This window comes from Oncorhynchus kisutch, linkage group LG4, assembly GCF_002021735.2.
Source record: "Oncorhynchus kisutch isolate 150728-3 linkage group LG4, Okis_V2, whole genome shotgun sequence".
Classification (NCBI taxonomy): Eukaryota; Metazoa; Chordata; class Actinopteri; order Salmoniformes; family Salmonidae; genus Oncorhynchus; species Oncorhynchus kisutch.
Window position 1 is genome coordinate 8,490,307 of NC_034177.2, and position 18,408 is coordinate 8,508,714.

At 46.4% G+C, this 18,408-nt stretch overlaps 1 protein-coding gene across 3 annotated transcripts in view; it reads right to left on the reverse strand.

Moving 5' to 3' along the window:
- The window catches only part of LOC109881282 (E3 ubiquitin-protein ligase RNF13), a 90,209-nt gene that overhangs the window by 61,368 nt on the left and 10,433 nt on the right, over positions 1-18,408 (reverse strand). For all 3 annotated transcript variants that reach the window (XM_020473440.2, XM_031822353.1, XM_031822352.1), the window contains exon 3: positions 17,652-17,732. In XM_020473440.2, coding sequence (XP_020329029.2) covers positions 17,652-17,732 — 81 coding nt within the window. The remainder of the gene's footprint in view (positions 1-17,651; positions 17,733-18,408) is intronic.

The following is an 18,408-nucleotide window of genomic DNA, read 5'->3' on the forward strand; positions in this document are numbered from 1 at the left end:
TGGTGGATTCTGTCCACTAAGTAACTTTACGTTCCAATACCAAAAACTGAAAATTGCCGTGGTGTCCATTTGAATCTTTGCTCTCCTCAACAGAAACATTCGCTGGAAATAAATATTCCCTGGAATCTAAATAAATATTCACTGGAAGATCAAACATCTAAAATTAGGGAGGGAGAGAGAGAACGACAGAGGGAGAGAGAGAACGACAGAGGGAGGGAGAGAGAGAGAGAACGACAGAGGGAGGGAGAGCACTGGGGAGGGAGAGCACCAGAGAGGGGGGAGGGAGGGAGGGAGAGCACCAGAGAGGGGGGAGGGAGAGCACCAGAGAGGGGGGAGGGAGAGCACCAGAGAGGGGGGAGGGAGGGAGGGAGAGCACCAGAGAGGGGGGAGGGAGGGAGGGAGAGCACCAGAGAGGGGGGAGGGAGGGAGGGAGAGCACCAGAGAGGGGGGAGGGAGGGAGGGAGAGCACCAGAGAGGGGGGAGGGAGAGCACCAGAGAGGGGGGAGGGGAGAGCACCAGAGAGGGGGAGGGAGAGCACCAGAGAGGGGGAGGGAGAGCACCAGAGAGGGGGAGGGAGAGCACCAGAAGAGGGGGAGGGAGAGCACCAGAGAGGGGGAGGGAGAGCACCAGAGAGGGGGAGGGAGGGAGGGAGAGCACCAGGGAGGGGGAGGGAGGGAGGGAGAGCACCAGAGAGGGGGAGGGAGGGAGGGAGAGCACCAGAGAGGGGGAGGGAGGGAGGGAGAGCACCAGAGAGGGGGAGGGAGGGAGGGAGAGCACCAGAGAGGGGGAGGGAGGGAGGGAGAGCACCAGAGAGGGGGAGGGAGGGAGAGAGAGCACCAGAGAGGGGGAGGGAGGGAGAGAGAGCACCAGAGAGGGGGAGGGAGGGAGAGAGAGCACCAGAGAGGGGGAGGGAGGGAGAGAGAGCACCAGAGAGGGGGAGGGAGGGAGAGAGAGCACCAGAGAGGGGGAGGGAGGGAGAGAGAGCACCAGAGAGGGGGGAGGGAGGGAGAGCACCAGAGAGGGGGAGGGAGGGAGAGCACCAAGAGAGGGGAGGGGGCAGAGAAAACGAGAGAGGGGGGGAGAGAGGAGGGGTAGAGAGAGAGGGGATAGAGAGAACGAGAGAGGGAAGGGAGAGAGAGGAGGGGTAGAGAGAACGAGAGAGGAGGGGTAGAGAGAACGAGAGAGGGAGGAGGGAGAGAGAGGGGGGTAGAGAGAACGAGAGAGGGGGGAGGGAGAGAGAGGGGGGTAGAGAGAACGGGAGAGGGGGGAGGGAGAGAGAGGGGGGTAGAGAGAACAAGCGAGGGAGAGAAAAAGAGTGAAAGTGAGTTTGGCTGGTAAACTTGGTTTGAGATGGGTAGCCATATTGGCAGTCCTTGGGTTATAATGCTATTTTCAAGGGAATATCGGTGGCAACATTGGCCAAAATGGTAACATCTATAGCCCCAGTGAGTCAGACTCCACAAGGTGTGATCCACAGAGCACTGTGCTGATGGCACCCAGCAGGTCCTGCAGCTCTGGAGTCTCGGATCCGCCTCGGGCATGACTCAGCCTGTCAGAACACAGCTAGAGAGGCAGGCCTAATTTCAGGGCCTGATGCCGTCCAATTACACTGAGGTACTGTTCAAGTGTTTCCATTCAGGGAGAGGTGTTTCTTCAGTGAGTGAAACGTTCATTACATTGCAGACACAAATGTAATGAATAGAGCCGAATGACACAATTCTCTTCTACAAGACAGATAATCATATCTGTTCTGCACATTCTATTTCTATCTGAATATTCTATAATGTTGTGCCCATCTTGAACAAACTGCTGCTCTCCAGTGTTTTGTCCCACTGGCTTCACAGTAACCAGCAGTAGCCAGCCGGCTTCACAGTAACCAGCAGTAGCCAGCCGGCTTCACAGTAACCAGCAGTAGCCAGCCGGCTTCACAGTAACCTCACGCCAGCCGGCTTCACAGTAAGCCGGCTTCACAGTAACCTCACGCCAGCCGGCTTCACAGTAACCTCACGCCAGCCGGCTTCACAGTAACCTCACGCCAGCCGGCTTCACAGTAACCGCACGCCAGCCGGCCTCACAGTATCCTCACGCCAGCCGGCTTCACAGTAACCTCACGCCAGCCGGCTTCACAGTAACCTCACGCCAGCCGGCTTCACAGTAACCTCACGCCAGCCGGCTTCACAGTAACCTCACGCCAGCCGGCTTCACAGTAACCTCACGCCAGCCGGCTTCACAGTAACCTCACGCCAGCCGGCTTCACAGTAACCTCACGCCAGCCGGCTTCACATTTAGACATTATCAAATCAATAAATCTGGTTATCACATTTCCTTGCACTATTAAAGGCTGCAAAATGTAACATAGAAATGTGTTATAGATCTGTAATTCTCATTGAAAAGACAGATCTGTTCTATGTGCGCTATTTCTATGCTTTTCGTTCTTAAGTTTAGTCGAGTCTTTTACTTTCGGCTTTTGTATGTAAATGATCTTTCTCAGCGGTTTAGATGGTACAATGACTCTCAACACTACATACTTGCTTGTTTTGTCACAAACTGAAATTAGATGAACCATTAGAATTTTAGCAACCAGGAAACGGCAGAGCGATTTCTGCATAGCGCTTCTTAAATACAGTGTAACTGCACATCCTATCAGGTGTGAGTGCAGATGGTTGCCCGGGGTGACAGGCTGAGAGAGAGGGTTGTGTCCCAAATTGTTATTTATTTATCTAGGCAAGTCAGTTAAGAACAAAATTCTTATTTACAATGACGGCCTACACCAGCCAAACCCGGACGACGCTGGGACAATTGTGCGCCGCGCTTTGGGACTCCCAATCACGGCTGGTTGTGATACAGCCTGGAACGGAACCGGGGTCTGTAGTGACGCCTCCAGCACTGAGATGCAGTGCCTTAGACTGCTGTTATACAGCCTGGAATGGAACCAGGGTCTGTAGTACTGAGATACAGTCTGGAATGGAACCAGGGTCTGTAGTACTGAGATGCAGTGTCTTAGACCGCTGTGATACAGCCTGGAATGGAACCAGGGTATGTAGTACTGAGATGCAGTGTCTTAGACCGCTGTGATACAGCCTGGAATGGAACCAGGGTCTGTAGTACTGAAATGCAGGGTCTTAGACCGCTGTGATACAGCCTGGAATGGAACCGGGGTCTGTAGTACTGAAATGCAGGGTCTTAGACCGCTGCGCCACTTGGGAGATAAAATGGCACCCACCCTATTCCACATATACACAGAGGCCTATAAGGCCCGGTCAGAAGTAGTACACCATGTCGGCATTAGGGTGCGATCTGGGACGCAGCTGAGCTGTAAATTGCTGTGGGATTGGGTGGGGGTGGGGCCTTGACTCAGCACCAGCTACAGCCAGCGGTGAACGTTTTACTGGAGGAGCTTGAGTTCAGTCTCAGGAGACATGCCAGTGCCTAGAACTTCAAAACAGACCCAGACTTCCTGCATTGCCAGTACCTTTCTCTGTGTGTGTACCTTACACTGCTAAGACTGTGTGTGTGTGTGTGTGTACCTTACACTGCTAAGACTGTGTGTGTGTGTGTGTGTGTGTGTGTGTACACCTTAGACTGCTAAGACTGTGTGTGTGTGTACCTTACACTGCTAAGACTGTGTGTGTGTGTGTGTGTGTGTACCTTACACTGCTAAGACTGTGTGTGTGTGTGTGTGTGTACCTTACACTGCTAAGACTGTGTGTGTGTGTGTGTGTGTACCTTACACTGCTAAGACTGTGTGTGTGTGTGTGTGTACCTTACACTGCTAAGACTGTGTGTGTGTGTGTGTGTGTGTGTACACCTTAGACTGCTAAGACTGTGTGTGTGTGTGTGTGTGTGTGTGTGTGTGTGTGTGTACCTTACACTGCTAAGACTGTGTGTGTGTGTACCTTACACTGCTAAGACTGTGTGTGTGTGTGTGTGTGTGTGTGTGTACCTTACACTGCTAAGACTGTGTGTGTGTGTGTGTACCTGACACTGCTAAGACTGTGTGTGTGTGTGTACACCTTACACTGCTAAGACTGTGTGTGTGTGTGTGTGTGTGTGTACCTTACACTGCTAAGACTGTGTGTGTGTGTGTGTACCTTACACTGCTAAGACTGTGTGTGTGTGTGTGTACCTTACACTGCTAAGACTGTGTGTGTGTGTGTGTGTGTGTGTGTGTGTGTGTGTGTGTGTGTGTGTGTGTACACCTTAGACTGCTAAGACTGTGTGTGTGTGTGTACCTTACACTGCTAAGACTGTGTGTGTGTGTACCTTACACTGCTAAGACTGTGTGTGTGTGTACCTTACACTGCTAAGACTGTGTGTGTGTGTGTGTACCTTACACTGCTAAGACTGTGTGTGTGTGTGTGTGTACCTGACACTGCTAAGACTGTGTGTGTGTGTGTGTGTGTACCTTACACTGCTAAGACTGTGTGTGTGTGTGTGTGTGTACCTTACACTGCTAAGACTGTGTGTGTGTGTGTGTGTGTGTGTGTGTGTGTGTGTGTGTACCTTACACTGCTAAGACTGTGTGTGTGTGTGTGTGTACCTTACACTGCTAAGACTGTGTGTGTGTGTGTGTGTGTACCTTACACTGCTAAGACTGTGTGTGTGTGTGTGTGTGTACACCTTAGACTGCTAAGACTGTGTGTGTGTGTGTGTGTGTGTGTGTGTGTACCTTACACTGCTAAGACTGTGTGTGTGTGTACCTTACACTGCTAAGACTGTGTGTGTGTGTGTGTGTGTGTACCTTACACTGCTAAGACTGTGTGTGTGTGTGTGTACCTGACACTGCTAAGACTGTGTGTGTGTGTGTACACCTTACACTGCTAAGACTGTGTGTGTGTGTGGTGTGTGTGTACCTTACACTGCTAAGACTGTGTGTGTGTGTGTGTACCTTACACTGCTAAGACTGTGTGTGTGTGTGTGTGTGTGTACCTTACACTGCTAAGACTGTGTGTGTGTGTGTACCTTACACTGCTAAGACTGTGTGTGTGTGTGTGTGTACCTTACACTGCTAAGACTGTGTGTGTGTGTGTGTACCTTACACTGCTAAGACTGTGTGTGTGTGTGTGTGTACCTTACACTGCTAAGACTGTGTGTGTGTGTGTGTGTGTGTGTGTGTGTGTGTGTGTGTACACCTTACACTGCTAAGACTGTGTGTGTGTGTACCTTACACTGCTAAGACTGTGTGTGTGTGTGTGTACCTTACACTGCTAAGACTGTGTGTGTGTGTGTGTGTACCTGACACTGCTAAGACTGTGTGTGTGTGTGTGTGTACCTTACACTGCTAAGACTGTGTGTGTGTGTGTGTGTGTGTGTACCTTACACTGCTAAGACTGTGTGTGTGTGTGTGTGTGTGTGTGTGTGTGTGTGTGTGTGTGTGTGTGTGTGTGTGTGTGTGTGTGTGTGTGTGTGTGTGTGTGTGTGTGTGTGTGTTCTGAATGGCAGCGACACAGCTCTTACAAGCTGCCACATTGAGGTCAATCTCTCCAAATAAAAAAGGATGATCAATGAAAGAGTCAAACGTATAAAAACATCAACTTCCCCAGAGGATGGACAGCAACTCTTATGTACAGGTAAGTGTCCAAATGAAAAGGTAACACCAACATAGTGTCTTTATAGGGGCGTTGGGTCACCACCAGCCAACCAGAACAGTTTCAATGCACCTTGGCATAGATTCTACAAGTGTCTGGAACTCTATTGAAGAACTCATAGAGTGTCTGGAACTCTATTGAAGAACTCATAGAGTGTCTGGAACTCTATTGAAGAACTCATAGAGTGTCTGGAACTCTATTGAAGAACTCATAGAGTGTCTGGAACTCTATTGTAGGGATGCGACATCATTTGGTGTTTTTGTTGAAGGTGGTGGAAAACGCTGTCTCAGGTGCCTCTCCAGAATATCCCATTAGTGTTCAATTGGGTTGAGATCCGGTGATCTGGTACACCCTTTAAAACCTCCTTCGGTTCTCTGAGACTCCTCCTTCAAAGTCAAAGATCTTTTATTCTAGCCAAAATAAAATGGGCAACTGGGCATTTTTATACATGTAAGTATGATGAGCTATTTAATTGCTTAATTAACTCAGGAACCATACCGGTGTGGAAGCAACTTCCTTTCAATATGCTTTGAATCAATCCTTAACTCAAGTGTTTCCTCTGATGTTGTCAGTCACTCCAAAAGCTCGTCCCATTCTTGATTTGATACAAAGAGGTAGTGAAGAACTGGCAATGGAAGCCGATACATGGTCTACTTTATATTGAATCCTGTTTCAAAAAAGGAACACAGACTGTAAATCTCCATGGATACAAAGCCTGCTATGACATCACTGCCTCACATTTTCACCTGGCTCAGAACAAGCTACAATAGCTCCCCCTGTTGGCAATGGACCCACAAAAACACTCAGGAGGAAATGCCTAAACACACCTCTGTACAGAGCACAGTATACTTGAGGGAAAATACAATAAAACAACTGACATTTTTTTAAACGTTATTTTTTTTAAAGTTTAACAACAGATTGTTCTTCCTCCTCCTGCACCGCGGGATTGCCTAGTGGTCGGGAAACCTAGAATCAGACTTGATTCAAATACTATTTGAAAAATACTTGGGAGTGTTTTCTTTGGCCTGACAGATTATGAATATTACAATGTTGAAACTATTTGATCATGTGGTTTAAAATGAAACAAACTCAATCAAGCACAGATTAAGACAGTATTTGAACCCAGGTCTATACCTAATCCCAGTCCGTAAATGTCACTAACGCAGACCCCGTTGATGGATAAGAGGAAAAACAGAGGAATTATTAAATATAGTCTCCAGTTTGTGCAGTTTTAAGCAGATTAAAATGAATGAATCTAAAAAATCAGATTAGTAGAGAAGGTTTCATAGATACACTGCACAAAGAGGAGCCTCTCAACGAATTCAACTGTGCATTGAAAAATGGCTAAACCCCTCAATCTCATATGTTACAATGAAACTACTAAGCACATACACACTAAGCAGATGACATGACAAGGATCTAACATGGAAGGGTATTTGTACACGGCACAAAAAAATGGGAACTAAACCAGCCGAGCCAAACATTTTATCTAGGAAATCAACTAATATCGGCACCCAGAAACATATCAACTTCTCCATTTTAATGTTGATCTGTCACATGAAATAAGGAATCAAGTGGAACATTTTTTACAGCCCATAACTAGGTTGTAAAATTTGATACAGAACAATAAAGTGCTATTTTCTGAATGGGGTCCACGTCCCAAATGGCACCCTATGCTCCTATATAGTGCCCTACTTTTGACCAGGGCCTATGGCATCCAATTCCCTATATAGTGCCCTACTTTTGACCAGGGCCTATGGCACCCAATTCCCTATATAGTGCCCTACTTTTGACCAGGGCCTACTTATTTTCCACCATAATTAGCAAATAAATTCATTAAAAATCCAACAATGTGATTTTCGGGATTTTTTTCTTCTAATTTTGTCTGTCGTAGTTGAAGTGTACCTATGATGAAAATTACAGGCCTCTCTCATCTTTTTAAGTGGGAGAACTTGCACAATTGGTGGCTGACTAAATACTTTTTTGCCCCACTGTATGTATGTATGTATGTATGTGTGTATGTATGTATGTATGTATGTATGTATGTATGTATGTATATATATATATATATATTTAAAAAAATCCTATTTTTTTTTGATATTTTTTTTTGAATTATTATTATAAAATTTAAAAAAAAAAAAATATATATATATATATATATATATATATATATATATATATATATATATATATATATATATATATATATATATATTTATATATATATATATATATTTATATATATATATATATATATATATATTTATATATATATTTATATATATATATATATATATATATATATATTTATATATATATTTATATATATATATATATATATATATATATATTTATATATATATTTATATATATATATATATATATTTATATATATATATATATATATTTTATATATATATATATATATATAAATATATATATATATATATATATATATATATATATATTTATATATATATATATATATTTATATATATATATATATATATATTTATATATATTTTTTTATATAAAAATAGATATAAAATATATATATATAAAAATACATATACACATATATATATAAATATATATAAAATATTGTAAAAAAGAAAAGAAAAAAGGGTGTGTATATATATATATACACACACACACAAAAACTTTGTTTTTCTTTTTTTACAATTGTTAGAATTTTCCTTCCACTTTGACAGAGTATTTTGTGTAGATTGTTGACAAAATCCCACTTTGTAGCACAACAAAATGTGGAAACAGTTAAGGGATGTGAATCCTTTCTGAAGGCCCTGTAGCTGTGTGGACTGGAAATGGGTCAGCATGATCTTTGCCTTGGAAAGATGTGTACATAGCCGCATCCCAACTCCAAAGCCACAGGCCGAATCCAGCTACTGCCCTTCGGCTTCCCAGGCCACTCCCCCTCCTGCATCCCGAGCCAGACATGTGACAGGATATGACACCATATGACACCGTGCTTCATGTCCCTGCTAAAAGCCAGTCACTGTTCCGTGAAGTTCCCCCCCAGGGCAATTATCTGCTGCTTCATCACTAATTGAACAAAGCCCTACCCCAAATAAACTGGGTAGAGACTCGAGACTATTTTTATTATCCTTCCTTAACTAATCACAGATCTGACATGACTTGATAGGAGTAAATCAGCAGTTCCATCACATAGCCTACAGCATTCTAGTCATGTTAGATTAGCGATTAGACTACCCCAAAGTATGGAGGAATAACATATTTCAAAGTAAACAAGGCCTAATCGAAGCATAAACCATCCCAGGTCACGCTGCTATCGATGTTCAGTCTATATTTTGTAAGAAGAGTGGAAGTGAGAGTCCTGTGCTTCGCATGAGGAACACACCATTGCCTACCCGTTGACCAAATGAAAAGAGGAAGGGGTGTGTATTCAGGGGAATTCCTACCGATGTAAATAGAACCAAGCTGACAGACAACAAGTGATTTTTCAACATGATGCATTTCAATTAGAAAGTTCTGTTACATCCTCTTGAACAGACACGAGATTTAGCGGGAAAACCTCTGTTCATGACACACGGTGTTCTTTAAGAGAACATCAGGACTCGGCTACATTTTCCCATCAGTAGGAATGGCTGGCGCACATGCGCTTCGCACACTTTCCTTGTGTGTAAGAGATTAATGTTCCCAGTTGTCCCATTTGGGACACACGGCTAGTCGTACACTGTGCCATTTCGTGGCATGGGAGGGGTGTGGTTCCATTGAAAGAACACCCAGACTGAGGCACACTGGGAAATCAGGGGAGACAAGCAAGCTGGTAAGTGTCTTGTGATTCTGGGACAAACTGCAGGCTCCATTGTAGGATGGAAGGTTTGTTCCATCAGGACTCCAATCCCCTGGGACATGGACGCTGCTGCAGTTCATTCCTAAACATTCTTCTCTCAGTTCCTCCATAGTTCACTGGGGGCGGCAGGGTAGCCTAGTGGTTCGAGCGTTGGACTAGTAACCGGAAGGTTGCAAGTTCAAACCCCTGAGCTGACAAGGTACAAATCTGTCGTTCTGCCCCTGAACAGGCAGTTAACCCACTGTTCCTAGGCCGTCATTGAAAATAAGAATATCTTCTTAACTGACTTGCCTAGTTAAATAAAGGTAAAATAAAAAAAACTGGCCGACTGGAGAGGTGAAAGCAATAAGAGAATAGTAGTGGTGTTCCATAAAGCTACAATCAGCAGTTGAAACAATAACAAAGTTACCTCACCGCCCCTGTTTCAGTAAAAGAGCTGAGGGGTGGTGCTGGAGAAATGTACCCACTCAAATTCATAACCAAGCTATGGATGTAAGGACTGGCCATCCATTATATAAAAATTATAGTTTTAACCATGTTTTGAAGCTATACGAAGTGTTTGTAAACATCGTAAATGTAAACAAACATTGGAGTAAAACTATACTTTAGGTTCTGATAGGAGACAACAGTTGAACTAAGCTCATGAGGCATTTATAAGTTACATTCATCAAGAATCACTGGGTACATATCATTACTTTAAAAAAAGTCCAAATGGACGTATAAACTACAGATTGTACCTTTAAGCACCAAACAGAAGAAATGGGTTCTGGGTCAGTGCACCCGACTGCACAGATAATCACTGGACAGTAGACCGAAACATGGTCGACACGCCACATTTACCAAACAGTTTGTTAACACAGCAGGACAAGTTACTGTCCAAACACTGACAGCATGCCACCGGTACAACTGCAACCGTCACAGGCCGACCTGCCGAAGCCAAATGGCAGCCGAACTAACATGTATGAGACCATATTGTTTTTACAAGATGGAACACTAATGGAACAAGATGTCAAAAGTGAGACGATGAGCCCTAGGGTGTGGGCTGCCACGCCTGCCTTGCTCAAAGCACCGCAGTGCATCCACACAGACGCTGGCAGAGAGTTCAAACGAGTGGGTGAAGTGGCTTAGCTCCAGCTGGGTGGGGGGGGGGGGTGGTAGAAGTAGAGCTGGGAATTGCCAGGGACCTCACAAAACGATATCACAATACTTCTGTCTGCTGCGGAAGGACGAGCGTTTTAAAATCAGTCATGGAAATAAAAGTGTTCACTGTTTAAAAGGAGTTTTGGCGCATATAACTATCGATTTATCAGAACACATGTTACTTTATTTGTCACATGCTTCGTAAACAACAGGTGAAGACTAAGAGTGAAATACTTATGGGCCCTTCCCAACAACGCAGAGGGATGATTTTTTTTTTTTTAAATCAACAACTGAGCTTGTCTAACCCGTTCACAGGATTGGTTAACTCGAGGTTTCAAGGGTCTCCACCGAGCTAGGTATATCTACTTTTAGTTTTAATGCACCGTATTGCTGGAACAAAATCTATGATGTTCTGGTGCCGTTGAAAGCAATTGAAAGTATTGCTTGGTGACTTATTTGTGGACAAATGTAACGATTTGTTTTATTTGTGCTTGACACAGTCTTCACGACTGTGCTGGTGTGTGTGGACCATGATAGGTTCCTCAGTGATGTGGACACCGAGGAACTTGAAGTTTTGACCCGCTCCACTACAGCCCTGTCGACGTGGATAGGGGCGTACGCACCCCTCCGTTTCCTGTAGTCCACGATCAGCTCCTTTGTCCTGATGATGTTGAGGGAGAAGTTGTCTTGGCACCACACTGCCAGGTCACACTGCCAGGTCCTCTAGGCCAGAGATGGGCAACTTTGTGGGGTGGGGCCTACAAAAAAATCTGAAATCATGAGGGGCTGCAGTTGCTCACGGGTCTGCACCCCACCCCCCATCGTTGTGTCGTCAGCAAACTTAATGACGGTGTTGGAGTGGCCACGCAGTCATGATTGAATAGGGAGTACAGGAGGGGAATAAGCATGAACCCGAGGGTCCCCTGCGATGAGGGTAAGCGTGGCAGATGTTGTAGTTGCGGCCCGTCAGGAAGTGCAGGATCCAGTTGCAGAGGGAGGTGTTCAGTCCCAGGGTTGAATGCTGAACTATCATCAATGAACCGCATTCTCACGTAGGTGTTCCTCTTGTCCAAGTGGGAGAGGGCAGTGTGGGGTGCAAGAGATTGCATCATCTGTGGATCTTTTGGGGCGGTATGCTAATTGGAGTGGGTCCAGGGTGTCTGGGATGATGGTGTTGATGTGAGCCATGACCAGCCTTTCAAAGCATTTCATGGCTACAGATGTGAGTGCTACGGGGCAATAGTCATTTAGACAGGTTACCTTGGCGTTCTTGGGCGCAGGGAATATGGTGCTTGATACATGTAGGTATTACAGACGGTCAGGGAGAGGTTGAACTTGCCAGCTGATCCTAGTTACCCGAGTTAGAGTCCTGGTAATCTGTCTGGCCACGTGGTCTTGTGAATATTAACCTGTTTAAAATGTCTTTCTAACATCTGCTACAGAGAGCGAGATCACACAGTCATCGGGACCAGCTGGTGCGCTCATGCATGGTTCAGTGTTGCTTGCCTCAAAGCGAGCATAGAAGGAATTTAGCTCATATGGTAGGCTCGTGGCTGGGTTTCCCTTTGTAATCCGGCATAGTTTGCAACCCCTGCCACATCCGATGAGCATCAGAGCATCAGATGTTTTGACTGTTTGATGGCTCGTCGGAGGTCGTAGTGGGATTTCTTACAACCGTCCGGATTAGCGTCCCACTCCTTGAAAGCAGCAGCTCTAACCTTTAGCTCAGTGCAGATGTTGCCTGTAATAAATGGCTTCCGGTTAGGATATAAACGTATGGTCACTGTGGGGACCATGTCATCAATGCACTTATTAATAAAGCCGGTGACTGATGTGGTAAACTCCTTACTGTTATCGGATGAGTCACAGAACTTATTCCAGTCTGTACTAGTGTAACGGATGTGAAACGGGACGGTCTAAAGTTATACTGTTACACTAGCGAAAGTGTCCTGTAACTTAGCATCCGCTTCGTCGAACCACTTCTGTATTGAGCGCATCACTGGTACTTCCTGTTTTTGCTTGTAAGCAGAAATCAGGAGTATAGAGTTATGGTCATATTTCGTATGCTTCGTACGAGTGTAGGTGATTGAGTTGAGTTTTTTCGCCTCTAGTTGCACAAGTGACATGCTTGTTAAAATGAGGTAAGACGGAATTCAGTTTCCCTGCATTGAAATCACTGGCCAATAGGAGCGACACCTCTGGATGTACATCTTCTTGTTTTGCTTATGGCCCTATACTGCTCGTTGAGTGCAGGCTTAGTGCCAGCATTGGTTTGTGGTGGTAAATAGACAGCTACAAAAAAATATAGATTAAAAACTCTTGGTAAATAGGACGGCTTATCAGCATATCATGAGGTATTCTCCATCACTAGGGAGGAGAAGTACAGAGGTGAAGTGAGAGACAGTAAATAGGAAAGAGAGAGAAAAAAGGAAATGGATTGCTTGGAGAGAGAGCGAAACAGAAAAAACTATGAAAAAGAGAACGAGAGAGTAGGCCTTTAAATTACTCAGCTTTCATTACCCCGATGCCTTATGTAAGTAAGAATGGCAGGCTGCGCACACAGACGTGACCCCTGCTCTTCGCCAGCCCACCCCCTGTCCCAGCCCACCCCCAGTCCAGCCCACACCCTGTCCCAGCCCACCCCCCCACTCACCCTCCCAGCCCACCCCCCCACTCACCCTACCGTCCTAACCCACCCAGTCCTAGCCCAACCCCCACCTACCGTCCTAAGCCACCCATTCCTAGCCCAACCCCCACCTACGTCCTAAGCCACCCAATCCTAGTCCACCCCCCCACCCACTATCCTAGCCCAACCCCCACCTACCTTCCTAACCCAGGTAGCTGCGAAGAGTGGCACGGGTTACCCCATTACGCCAGCCAGTGCTTTGGCCCATCAGACAACCACCAGGACTTCAGTATGTCCAACCAGGAACGAAGCCCCGAGCTCCAGCCAACCTTGCAGCCCCCAGCATGCTAGTACATCCAGCAGCCGCCAGAGTTGGATCTTAGCCACCCAAACCGATTGCATGACGGGCATCCATTCACATGCCCAGGTCGGCGCCGGAACGAACCCGACCACCGTGGCCACAGCCACACCCAGTCCTATTCAACCTCCAGTCAGCCAAACCGACACCAGTGCTGCAGCCAGACCAGCAACTGCCACGGCCCAAGCCTGCCCCGCGACAGCTACAGAGGCCCAAATTGTTCCAGCACCTGGCCCAGCTCCACTCCGCAACCTGCAGGACCAAATCCACAACCGCCAGTGCCCGAGCCAGCCCCTCAATAGACACTCGAGCAGATACACCAGCTGGTGTCTCTCCTGGACCAGACATCACCAGATTCAACACCGGTGCTAATCCCTACACTACCCTCTGCCCTCCTCGCAGACCTGCTTGGCCTGGATCTGACACCCAAGCAGACTCTACAGCCAGAGTCCCAGTCGGCGTCCAATCTAGCACCTTAGACTTCACCATCTCTCCTGGACCTGCCAGCATCAAAACCAGATCGCAGTTCTGATCTCGATGTCCACTGCCGTTCCGGGGGACCAGTTCAGCACCAACCTGGATCTATCATCCACTCCACCTACTGACGCCTCAGCACCTTACCCAGCTCCACTCCTGAGTCTGTCATCCCGACCTGGAGACCTCCAGCAGCATGGACACGGACTGTCCCCACTCCTGCTGGACGACCCTGCCTCATGGACATCATGATCGCCTTGTCCCTCCATCCATTCCACCGAAGGGTGACCTTGTCCCTCCATCCATTTCACCGAAGGGTGACCGTGTCCCTCACTGCCCACTCCCCCAAAGGGGTGACTACATGGGGATGTGGGACATTCTTCACTACCCAGTGCCCTACAACCACCGGCCTTCAAGGGGAGGCCAAGGGGACAGACACACAGCCACGCTTGCAAAAAAGGACTTTACTGAGGGAACATGTACTACATACATTTTGGGGGTGGCTGTACAAAACCCAATACTTTCTATTATTAAATATTCACTGAACCCCCTCTCTCTCTGGCTACGACATAGAGACAAACTCCAGCTGTGGCAGAGGGTACCGTCCCCCACCTCAGTCTGACTCCCTTGTCCAGTGGCAGAGGCCACTTCACACCTCTGTGTTAGGGAACGCAGTCCGCTGACCTGGTCAGCCAATCACAGGCCCTATCTAATGGGGTAACGCAACCCCATTCCTACCTGCAATTTAGTTGCGAACAAGGGTGCAGAGAGACGACAGGTCAGAAGAACTCTGCAGCACCTCAACACAACTCACCACTGGACCCTTCCTACAAGGACAAGCCTCTTGCCCTGGACTTCCGAAATCACATTTTATTGGTTGCATACACACGTTTAGCAGATGTTATTGCGGATGTAGCAAAGTGCTTGTGTTCCTAGCTCCAACAGTACAGTAACATCTAACAATACACGATACATATTTCTATATACAGTAATATCTAACAATACACACAAATCTAAAAGTAAAATAATGGAATTAAGAAATATAGGAATAAGGTCTAGCATTGTGGGAGTCTGGAGTATAAAATACATTACCGGTCAAAAGTTAGGCCACACCTACTCATTCAAGGGTTCTTCTTACATTTTGGACAATTTTCTACCTTGTAGAATAATAGCGAAGACATCAAAACGATGAAATAACACATATGGAATCATGTAGTAACCAACACAAAGTGGTAAACAAATCAAAGTCAATTTATATTTGAGATTATTCAAAGTAGTCACCCTTTGCCTTGATGACAGCTTTGCACACTCTTGGCATTCTCTTAACCAGCTTCATGAGGTAGTCACCTGGAATGCATTTCAATTAACAGGCGTGCCTTGTTAAAAGTTCATTTGTGGAATTTATTTCCTTCTTAATTAATGCGTTTTGAGCCAATCAATTGTGTTGTGACAACGTAGCGTTGGTATACAGAAGATAGCCCTATTTAGTAAAAGACCAAGACCATATTATGGCAAGAACAGCTAAAATAAGCAAAGAGAAATTACAGCCCATCATTACTTTAAGATATGAAAGTCAGTCAATTCGGAAAATGTCAAGAACTCACCCAGCCTCAGAAATTGCAGCCCAAATAAATGCTTCACAAAGTTTAAGTAACAGATCTCAACATCAACTGTTCAGAGAAGACTGCGTGAAATCAGGACTTCATGGTTGAATTGCTTGGTTGAACCACTATTAAAGTACTCCAATAATAAGAAGAGACTTGCTTGGGCCAAGAAACATGAGCAATGGACATTAGGCCGGTGGAAATGTGTCCTTTTGTCCGCTGAGTCCAAATATGAGATTTGCGCTTTGTAGGACTATCATTTGTCTTTCAACAGGACAATTACCCACCACACCGACAGGATACTCTCAATGGTGCATCCTGAGCCTGAAGAAGCTTTTCACCTTCTACACTGCAGCCCCGTCAATGTGGATGGTCCACGATAAGCTCCTTCCTTTTGTTGACATTGAGGGGATGGATATATTCCTGGCACCACTCTGCCAGGGCCCTCACCTCCTCCCTGTAGGCTGTCTCGTCATTGTTGGTAATCAGGCCTACAGTACCACGGTTGTTGTCTACAAACTTGATGATTGAGTAAACAGGGAGTACATGAGGGGGCTGAGCACCCAACCTTGTGGGGCCCCTGTGTTAAACATCAGCATAGTGGAGGCGGGCGGCCTGTCAGTCCAGGACCCAGTTGCACAGGGCGGGGTTCAGACCCAGTTGCACAGGGCGGGGTTCAGACCCAGGGCCCCGAGCTTAATGATGAACTTGGAGGGTACTTGAATGCTGAGCTGAAGTCAATGAACAGCATTAATACATCGGTAATCCTCTTGTCCAGATGGGTTAGGGCAGTGTGCAGTGCAATGGCGTTTGCATCATCCGAGTTCAGTTACCTTTGCTTTCTTGGGTACAGGAACAATGGTGGACATCTTGAAGCATGTGGGGACAGCAGACTGGAATAGGGAAAGATTGAATATGTCCGTAAACACTCCAGCCAGCTGGTCTGTGCATGCTCTGAGGACGCGGCTAGGGATGCCGTCTGGGCCGACAGCCTTGGCGAGGGTTAACACGATTAAATGTCTTACTCACATCGGCCACGGTGAACGTGAGCTCACAGTTCTCGGCAGTGACCCATATCCGTGGCACGGAAGCAAGACGTCGGTGTCTGTGACGTGGCTGGTTTTCCCTTTAGAATCTGATTGTCTGTAGACCCTGCCACATACGTCTCCTGTCTGAGCCGTTGAACTGCGACTCCACTTTGTCTCTATACTGACGTTTTGTCTGTTTGATTGCCTAACGGAGATCATAACTACACGCTGTATTCCACCATATTCCCAGTCACCTTGCCGTGGTTATAAATGCGGTTGTTTGCTCTTTCAGTTTCGCTAAACGTGTGTTCGTGATTTTATGGTCATTCATGGTCAATTACACCAAAAACCTCCAGTAGTCTATCCTACTTCCTGTTTGTCATGATCGTCGGCGCACCGGGACAGTTGCACCTATATCTAAACTGGCACCTCTATCGGAGTTCACCACCAATTAATGATGCTCTTTTTCAATGGACGTTTCAACAAGAGACTGAAATGAATGATTCAAACATGGACGTTTCAAACAGAGAGGTTAGTGAGAGAGCAAGGCAAGCATAGCGATGGAAAACAAGCTCTTCACTGGGGACGACGACAATGGCCTGGCTTAGAAGTGCAGACATGAGTCAGCCCTGTTGCCAGCTGTGTGTGGGTCAACAATGAGTGGGCACCTCACAACCCATGACCTCATTCTCATTAGAAAGCCATGGTGATCTTGCTGCTACACATTCACAACACAGTGCAGTTTACTGTAGTTCCAGTTTGGCCACTGGACCACAACTGGGCTCACTACTAATCTGCATCCCAAAATGCATCATATTCAGTGCATACACTTTGACCATAGAGAGAAAGAGAAACTGTATATGTCAATAGCAGTAAAAAAAAAAGACAGGGTATATGTAACAGTCGACTTATCGAGTCCTTGTAATGAACTGCAGGGATTTGTAAGCCCGTCATTAAACATTGGCATTTGCCGGAAAGAAAATGACCCTTGTTGTACCCACCTTGAGTCCATCGCTGGGCAGCCGGTACCCAAACCGTGCAGGCAGGTCATCAAAATTACCTGTTTTGTTGTCAAATGTGTACTGAAAGAGAAAAAAAAAGAATACAAATCACATCACGTGGTGTTAAATAAGTAATAGTTCTTCGTCAGTCATTCAGTCATTCAGTCATTCAGTCTGTCTGCGTGTCTATCCTTCAGCCAGTCTCTGTCCGGGTGTCTATCCTTCAGCCCGTCTCTGTCTGAGTGTCTATCCTTCAGCCCGTTTCTGTCTGGGTGTCTATCCTTCAGCCCGTCTCTGTCTGCGTGTCTATCCTTCAGCCCGTCTCTGTCTGGGTGTCTATCCTTCAGCCCGTCTCTGTCTGGGTGTCTATCCTTCAGCCCGTCTCTGTCTGGGTGTCTATCCTTCAGCCCGTCTCTGTCTGGGTGTCTATCCTTCAGCCCGTCTCTGTCTGGGTGTCTATCCTTCAGCCCGTCTCTGTCTGAGTGTCTATCCTTCAGCCCGTCTCTGTCTGAGTGTCTATCCTTCAGCCCGTCTCTGTCTGCGTGTCTATTCTTCAGCCCGTTTCTGTCTGGGTGTCTATCCTTCAGCCAGTCTCTGTCTGGGTGTCTATCCTTCAGCCCGTCTCTGTCTGGGTGTCTATCCTTCAGCCCGTCTCTGTCTGGGTGTCTATCCTTCAGCCCGTCTCTGTCTGGGTGTCTATCCTTCAGCCCGTCTCTGTCTGGGTGTCTATCCTTCAGCCCGTCTCTGTCTGGGTGTC